General features: G+C 53.0%; 1 protein-coding gene across 1 annotated transcript in view; it reads right to left on the bottom strand.

The window, feature by feature from the left end:
* Nucleotides 1-7,824, bottom strand: part of Bpifb4 (BPI fold containing family B, member 4) — a 29,631-nt gene extending 21,807 nt beyond the window's left edge. The window contains exons 1-7 of the mRNA XM_013010831.1: nt 7,719-7,824; nt 6,823-6,885; nt 5,757-6,300; nt 4,286-4,390; nt 3,490-3,633; nt 611-674; nt 239-299 (exon numbers count right to left, since the gene is read on the bottom strand). Of these exons, the coding sequence (XP_012866285.1) occupies nt 239-299; nt 611-674; nt 3,490-3,633; nt 4,286-4,390; nt 5,757-6,300; nt 6,823-6,885; nt 7,719-7,824 (1,087 nt within the window). The remainder of the gene's footprint in view (nt 1-238; nt 300-610; nt 675-3,489; nt 3,634-4,285; nt 4,391-5,756; nt 6,301-6,822; nt 6,886-7,718) is intronic.
* Nucleotides 7,825-8,807: the final 983 nt, after the last annotated feature.

The following is an 8,807-nucleotide window of genomic DNA, read 5'->3' as shown; positions in this document are numbered from 1 at the left end:
GAAACAAAGGAGGAGGCAACAATGCTTGATAAGAAATGTACTCATTACCTTGCTCATGTAATTGTAACCCCTCTGTACGGTATTTTCACAATAAAAAAAGAAAAAAGGGACCAGAGAGTCTCTGTCCCCCTGCAGCCCAGGGCACCTCCCCTGGGGTGTGGTGGGAAGATGGGGGACAAGAGGAAAGGCCTGCGTCTGGGTAGACACTGGTGACATGCCACGTTGTGGGGGCACTTACAGTCCACGAGACCCAGCTGGTCATTGACAAGTCCCAGCACCACGTCCACGATGGGGCAGAGCTGTGGGGAGAGGGTGTGGAGTTCTGGTGAGTGGCAGCTGGACCAGGCTGGCCTGTGCCAGGGCGTGGCTGGGGGCCCAGGCTCTCAGCTGGGAAATAGATTCATTCCAGAGGTGTTGCCACCTACCTCGTAGGATTGGCCAGAGCTCCCTGAAGTTCATGCACCTCCTCTTTATCCAGAGCTCTGTCCCCTCGTGCTCCCCAGGGTCCTCCCAAACCCCCACAGATTGCCAGACTTCTAGAACACCAGTGCCCTCCGGGGAACGTGGCCCCCTGGTCTGAGATCCAAGTGCCCTGCCTGCTTGTTCTTACCAAGTCAGGGAGGACGTTGGCCAGGACTCGGTTGACGAGGTTGTCCACGAGGTTAGGGAGAAGGCTAGAGAGAGAGGAGCAGGCTAGGGGTCATGGAGGGGCCCAGGGCTGTCCTCACCCCAGTGTTGGGTCCAGGCACAGTATACTCCTCCCCCTGTTCCCCCAGGACAGGCCACCAGCAAAAAGAAAAAAAAAGGCTTTTCATTCATTCATTCATTCGACAAAGAAAAGGTGCGGAGGCTTCCAGCAGACAGGGGCAGGGGTGAGTGGGAATGTTGATGGCTTGTTGCTGCCAAGTCCCCTGAATAGTGCCACATGCTGCAGCCACCTTCCTGTTCCCAGAGGGCAGGGAGCACGTGGTTTTATCCAGCTTTGTACCTGGAGGGGGTAGGGCACTCCGTAAATGCTTGTAGAAGATACAGAGGAGAACTTTAGGTTGCAGGAAAGGATGGGTGTTAAAAAGACTGGGGGATATGGCCCATTTTACAGGCAAGGAAACTGAGGTCCAGCCCTTAAACACTTCTCCAAAGCTGTTAGCAAAGGAGGAGGGTAGACCTCAGAGAGGCAAGATACACAAATGGGCGAATGGACACAAATCCAAGAACTCAGAGAGAAGCATGACCAGGCCAGTATTTAAGCATCCCTGCTGCACTCGCTCCTGAAAATCCATTCCCCATCCCCCCTCCAGAGCCCCCTGGGCATCTCCACGCTGGGTTCCAGGCTGACAAAGCAAAGAATTGCTTGAGGTAAAGTCTTAGAGTGTGTCCCTAAATCTGACCACATGTTTTTAGTCCTCTTTTTAAAAGGCGATTTGTCTTAAGGGGGCTGAATATAGAGTTCTCTCTCTCTCTCTGTCTCTCTCTCTCTGGGTCTGTGTGCAATGACATCTATAAAAGATCATTCATTGTCACAGTAGGATGTGCCCAGCAATAATGGGCTGGGCAAAACAGGGGTGGTTCACCTAAGCAATGGAATAGCACGCAGCCATAAAAAGTTAAGTAACAGGACACATTTGATATTTAGAAAATTCAAAGAAAGGAGATAAAAGAAGCAAAGTACAAAATTGTTTAGAACAGTTGTGTATTTGTTCAAAAAGGTGGTGGGATTGGAGGGGTGAGGGAGAAGTGGGAATGTGGCTCAAGTGGTAGAGCTAGTGGGTTGGAGGGCCAGAATTCAAGTTCTAGGAGAGAGAGGGGAGGGGAAGGGAGGGAGGAGGGGGGAGAGAGAGAGAGAGAGAGGGAGAGGGAGAGAGGAAGGGAGGGAGGGGGGAGAGAGAGAGAAATGGTAGTCTACTTAAGTTTGCTTTATGTGAACAAAGAAATTAGAAGAAGACTTAGGAAGCCATGAATCAGGATGAGCTTGTTGGAGAGAACAGAAGAGATGGCAGAGAAAGGACTCGCTCTCCCTCTGCCTTTCAGCACTATGGCTTGAATTCAGAACCTTGAACTCACTCATCTGGCACTCTATCCCTTAAACTATACCTCAAGCCCAGCTTTTTGCTGGTTATTTTGGAGATTTAGTCTTGCATTCTTTGCCCAGGCTGACCTCAGATCCATGAAGCTCCAGATTTCGGCCTCCTGAATGGCTAGAATTACAGGTGCAAGCCACCAGTTCCCGGCTCCTTTTATACTTTTGAGCCACACATTACCAAATATGTTTCCTAGTGAACTGAAGAGTCTGAGCTTTTTAGTTTTGGACCCTGGGGCCTCATTTTCCTTGCCCTGCCCAACATTGAAGCAGAAACAAAGACCAAGTGATGCCCAAGAGAATATGAAAGACTGGAGTCCAAGTTAATCAGTGAAGTTTTCTGCTCCTGAAGCTGAGATGAAGGCTGGAGGATTGGGCCAAGGGCAAGAGAGGAGGGGGAGGAGAGGGACAAGAGGTCTGAAAGGCAGAGGTGGAGAGGGGCCTCCTTGGATGAGGGTCAGGGGAGGAAGAGGAAGGAACTGGGGTGTGAGCTTTCTTTCTTTCTTTCTTCCTTCCTTTCTTTCTTTCTTTCTTTCTTTCTTTCTTTCTTTCTTTCTTTCTTTCTTTCTTTCTTTCTTTCTTTCTTTCTTTCTTTCTGTCGATCGGTGGGGGCTGAACTCTGGGCCTGAGCGCTGTCCCTCAGCTCTTCAGCTCAAGGCCAGCACCCTACCACTTGAGCCACAGTGCCAATTCCGGATTTTTTTCTGCTTATGTGGTGCTGAGGAATCGAACCCAGGGTCTCATGCATGCAAGGCAAGCACTCTACCACTGAGCCACCTTCCCAGCCCTGATGTGAGCTTTCTTGAGAACACAAGGCCACAACCTGAATATGGCATGGTGGGAAATGCCCACCCACCTGAAAGCCCTCTGGACAGAGGGTGTGGTCTCACCCCTCTGAGAGGATGTGTAGCTCTGACATACATGGTATAGACTCCAGTAGACAAATCCCTGCAAGCTCTGGGCATTGATGGACACATAACTGCTGCTAGACATATTTCCCCAAAACTTCTACAACATAGCAGAATCTGCACTGGCAGCTTTCCATTCTCTAAGTTCTTAAGGGGGGTGAGGAGGGTGAGAGAATTTGCCCTCATTTCACAGACCAAAAAAAAAAAAAAAGAGGCTCAGAGAGGGCAACAGTCACAAAGCAAAGAATAGCGGAAACAAGATTTGAATCCAATATGTGCCTGAGCATATAGACCTATGCTGTCTGAAACCCACATCCTGCCCTCAAAGGGCCAGGTCTTGAATTCCCACTAAGCAAGTGGACCAGACCAGAGCCAGAGGGAGAGAGGATAGTCCGGTGTGGGTCATCACTGCCTCCACCATGGCAAAAGAGACGAGAGCCATTGTGTTTGCCAGGGACCTCTTCTGGCCCTCTCCCAGGCCCTCCATGGCCCACGGATGCTCACCCCCGCAGGAGCTTGACCTTGATGCCCCCCAGCAGGGTGTCGCAGCGCTCGATGACTAGCCTCGGGTAGCCTGCGCGGTCCATGGTCAGCCGGACCTTGGCTGTGATGTTCACCTCCACTGCGATGTCCAGGAAGCCAATGAGACTGCGGGAGACCAAGGGGCCAGCCAGCCAGATGGCAGGTCACACCCCAGCTGCCAGGCACGGATCTGCCTGGCACCTCAGGCTAGGGTCCAGCTCTTTCTGCCACCTGTCAGACCTTGTGTGTCTACAGAGGCAGCACGAGTGGGAAAATGTCTCTCCCTCTCTGCCTAGACTGAGATGGGTCCGTATAGATTGGTATCCAAGAGAACCAGCCAGGCACCTAACTTTGTAGACATAGCCTGATCCCTGAGAGCAAATCTATGCCAGTTAATAATAATGATAAATAACAATAATAATAATAGTAGTAGTAATACATGGCAGGTGCTACAGACAATCTGCCTGTAGCCCTCACTGCCCAGAAGAGAATCCCCCATGTGGGAGAAGCCACTAAGGCTCAGTGACATTGGGAGATGGTTCTAAGGTCACAGTTTGGAAGAATCAGGAACAAAGCCAAGGCTGCCCCTGAGTCTAACTGCCTGCCCTGCTAACAGTGTCCCAAGACTGACTTGGGGTCAAGCCGCTGGGTCTTCCTGCTCCTTGAATTGCAGGTGCAGACACCAAGCATTGAGAAGGGAGAATGCTTGCTCTAGGGAGGGGTAGGCGGGGGGGGGGAAGGGGTCCCTGGGACCCCCTGGAGAGGGAAAGACCCTCACCTCTTCCCGTTGATGGCCACGCGGGTATACAGACTCAGGTAGACGCCCACGCCAGGCAGGAGCCGCACGGACACCCTGGGCAGGGTCAGCTCCACGATGCGCAGCCTGTGGGAAGGAGAGTGGTGAGAAGGCCACTGCCACTACTCGCTCACCCCAAGGGCCTCCTTCTGGGTCCCTTCTCTGCTCCTGGGCTTTCCCTCAGACTCCAGCGACACCTGGCTTCATGGACCTATGGAATCCACAGAGGTTAAGGGTGGAACATGGTACCATCCATCGACTCACTGCCTGAGACCCACTGCTTGCATTTTGATATATTTCCTTCTAAATCGTTTTTGTGTTTTGTTTTGTTTTTATGGCGCAGGTCCTGGGGCTTGAACTCAGGGCCTAGGCCTTGTTCTGAGCTTCTTTTGCTCAAGACTAGTGCTCTGCCACTTGAGCTACAGCTCTACTTCCAGCTTTTTTTGTTGGTTAATTGGTTATAAGTCTCATGGACTTTCCTGCCCAAGGTTAGCTTCAAACTACAATCCTCAGATCTCAGCCTCATGAGTAGGTGGTAGTACAAGCATAAGCTATTAGTGCCCAGCTCCTTTGAATCCTTTTTCTCTGCCAAGATGTCCCCCTCCCTGACTTGTGTCTGCTTCTCTACCTGGGTCACACCTACAGCCTTCACACTTCAATGACAGCCTCCTGCAGGAGGCCATCTGACCTCCCCCATTTTGCATGTTCTCCCACCCATGACTGGACAGCTAGCTTCTCCCTTTATCCACGCCCCATCTAAGCCCCAAGCTCCTCAGGCCAGGGCTGTGTCTTTTCCGCTGACCATTAGCTCTGTCCCCAGTGCCAACAATAAGTGCATGTCATAGTTGATGAGTAGGCCACAGTGGTTGGACATAGTTGAAATAAGATAATAATAATAATAGATTCTCCTATAACATATGAAATTAGACAGTAAGCTATGTATGTGGCATAATGGAAATCTTTGGGCTTCTCCTACTTACACTGTAAGACTCTGAGATTCAGAGAGATAGAAAGAATGACCCAAGAATTCAAACCATGCCACAGAGGCCTCTTTAGAGAATGCTAAAGTCTCTCTCTGTCTCTCTGTCTCTGTCTCTGTCTCTCTCTGTCTCTGTCTCTCTCTCTCTCTCTTTGGTCAGTCATGGGGCTTGAAGTCAGAGATTGGGTGTGCCCCTGAGCTCTTTTGCTCAAGGCTAGTGCTCTACCACTTTGAGTTGTAGTGCCACTTTGGGTTTTCTGGTGATCACTGGAAGTAAGAGTCTCTTGGAGTTTCCTGCCTAGGCTGGCTTTGAACCTCAGATCTCAGCCTCTTGAATAGCTAGGATTACAGTCGTGAGGCACCCACACTGGAACTAAAGTCACTCTTGAAGGCCACCTCTCCCTGGAAGCCTCCGGGAGTGATGTTCCCCCATTTGTGGGGCCCCACCCCAGGCCAAGCCCAGCCCCTGCTTACCCGGTAATTCCTTGCACAGTGCTCAGGATGCCACCTTCACCGAGCACTCCCAGAACACCTCCTCCTCCGAGAAGTCCTCCATCGCCAAGAAGACCACCTCCACCGAGCAGGCCACCTTGGCCTGACAGGATGCCGTCCGTGGCCAACATGCCCCCGGTGCCCAGCAAGCCCCCAGGGCCCAGTGCTCCGGTGGCCAGACCTGGCGGGAGCTCCCCAGGCCGCAGATCCCGCCGCAGATCCCGCCGGCGGCGACGCCTGGGCCCGGTGCCCGAGCCAGCGGCCGACCTGTACCGCCCGTAGTCCCTGTGGGCGCTGTAGGCATAGGGGCTGCGGGTATAGTAGTGGTCCTGGTCGCTGCGGAGGTCCCGGATGCTGCCGTCGGGCTCCAGGATCTCCCCGTAGCGGTATTTGCCCCCCAGCTGGGCGGTGTTGTCGTTGGTCTCAATGAGACCGTATCTGTAATTACCACCGAGCTGTTTGCCATTGGTATACATGGGGGGAGGTTCTCGAACATGGAAGTCGTTGTAGGGTACGCCACCGACACCTCGGGGAAATTCAGCGCGTCTGTAGTCACTGGAGTGGTGTTGGCCACCGCCCAAGGGACCGCCACCCAGCAGCCCCCCACCACCACCCAGCAGCCCCCCACCATGGCTACCACCGCCACCCAGCAGCCCACCACCACCTCCTAGCAGCCCCCCACGATGGCTACCACCACCTAGCAGCCCCCCACTGTCACCCAGCGGCTCCTCATCATGGTCATCATCACCACCCAGCAGCCCCCCACCATGGCTACCACCACCACCCAGCAGCCCCCCACCACCCCCTAGCAGTCCCCCACCATGGCCGCCACTACCACCACCCAGCAGTCCCCCACTGCCACCCAGCAGGCCCCCACTGCTACTGCCACCACCACCTAGTAAGCCTCCACCCAACAGGTCACCACCACCCCCTCCTTCCCCGCCACCAAGCAGGCCCCCGAGAAGCCCTCCTCCCCCACCACCGCCACCTCCACTTCCACCAAGCAGCCCCCCCAGGAGGGGTCCGCCACCATCACCACGGGCTTTACCCATGGGGACTTCCCTCAGGGCTGCACGGACAACATCTTTGTGCTGCAGCGTGTCGGAGATGGCTGTGGAGAGTGGGGGATATCTGTCAGTGTCTCCCTGTCCTCCACCCTACGTAGCCAGACCTGGGGGTGGGGGCAGGGGTGGCTCACTTCCCACCCCCAGTAAACGGCAGATCTCTCTGGGTCCATGCAACCCTAACCCGTAGTGAATGCACTAAGGGTTACGTTTGCCTGGTTCACACCCATCAGTCAATCCTTGGCGGACTTTTCTTTGTTAGCCTCCTCTCCCCCTGTTCCTCACTTGATTGCTTATAACATCTACTTCCTCGGGCATTAGCAATTGCTAGAAGACAGTCAGGGCCAACGTTATGGGTGAAGACACTGAGGCCTGATGAAGACACTGAAGACAAGGGCGGCCTCTCAGAGAGAACTAATCTTCATTTTACCCTCACTGTAGCCGCAGGCAGGGGTGGGGCAGGGAGAGACTCCTCACTGCCCCAACAACTAAGTGGAGGACCTAAGTAAGGATGGGAGGCAGGAAGAATGTCAGCCTCGCATCTGATGGCCTCTGTGCACCGGCAACCATGCTGGCCGCCATCGGTCATTGGATTCTTACGTTAGCCCACTTTTCCAAGAAGACAAGTCAGCCAATCAAGACTTGAACCTCAAGTTCCTAATCTCACTTCCTGTGGCCTCAAGTCGCCAGCCTGTTGCCCAGGGGTGTCCCATAAGTCCCAGGAATGGTAGCTGAAAGGAAAAGGGGGAAACTAAGGCCCAAAGGGGAGAAGTCACCTTGCCCCTAAATGGGAGATCCAGCAGGGAGAGTCCGTGAGTATTTGGGAACTGGTTGACCCGCCTTCCCCACCCCAAGCCACCCCCTTCAGGTATGAACTCACCACTGCTCAGCACATCTTTTGTAACTCTGAGGACCGTGTTTGTGTTCGGTTTTTGCGTGTGGACAACGCTCACCGCCACCGTGAACAGAACAGCTGCCGTCCACATGTTGGTACTGCTTCCCTGCTTCTGCTGAGGAGATGACATTCTGCATGGCTGTGCCCCGGTGCTGCCACCTTGGCCAGCAGCACAAGTGGGGATCCTCAGCCAGTGTCAAAGCAGACTAAGAGCCAGGCACAGGGGGGAATGGACTAGGGTCACATAGTGAATTCTAACATATTCTGGACTGTCAGAATTGTGTGTGTGTGTGCCAATCCTGGGACTTGAACTCAAGGCCTGGGCACTGTCCCTGAGCTTCTTCGGCTCAAGGCTAGCATTCTACCACTGGAGTCACAGCATCACTTCCAGCTTTTTGCTGAGTAGTTTATTGGAGATAAGAATCTCATGGACTTGCCTGCCCTGGCTGGCTTTGAACCACAGTCCTTAGATCTCAGCCTCTTATGTAGCTGGATGATAGACATGAGCCACCAGCACCTGGCAATGTCAGAATTCTTTTTTTTTTTTTTTCCGGTCATGGGGCCTGAACTCTGGGTCTGGGCGCTGTCCCTCAGCTCTTCAGCTCAAGGCTAGCACTCTACCACTTGAGCCACAGCGCCACTTCCGGCTTTTTTCTTTTTGCTTATGTGGTGCTGAGGAATCGAACCCAGGGCCTCAGGCATGCAAGGCAAGCGCTCTACCACTGAGCCACCTTCCCAGCCCCAATGTCAGAATTCTTGACACCTTTTGAATGTTTCAAATGGAAGCGAATCTGGTGACACAAAGTAGATTCATTAACCAAACTGTCCCAAAAGCTAGATGTCGGATAATGTAGAATTTAGAAAACAAGAAGAGGAGTGATGGATTCCAGCATGAATGTAAACTAGTAGCAGGTAGGTTTGATGGGAACTGTTCTAGGATCTACTCAACTAAATTCACTCATCATGCACCTATCCATGTGCTCATCTCTTTACTTCCACCCATCTATCCTCTCACTTTCCTATCTATCATCTATCATCCACCCGTTCATGCTCCCATTCTCCTGTTCATTATCC

This window comes from Dipodomys ordii, unplaced genomic scaffold, assembly GCF_000151885.1.
Source record: "Dipodomys ordii isolate 6190 unplaced genomic scaffold, Dord_2.0 Scaffold13, whole genome shotgun sequence".
Lineage (NCBI taxonomy): Eukaryota > Metazoa > Chordata > Mammalia > Rodentia > Heteromyidae > Dipodomys > Dipodomys ordii.
Note: the sequence above shows the minus strand (reverse complement) of the source record. Positions and strands in the feature narration are given on the sequence as shown.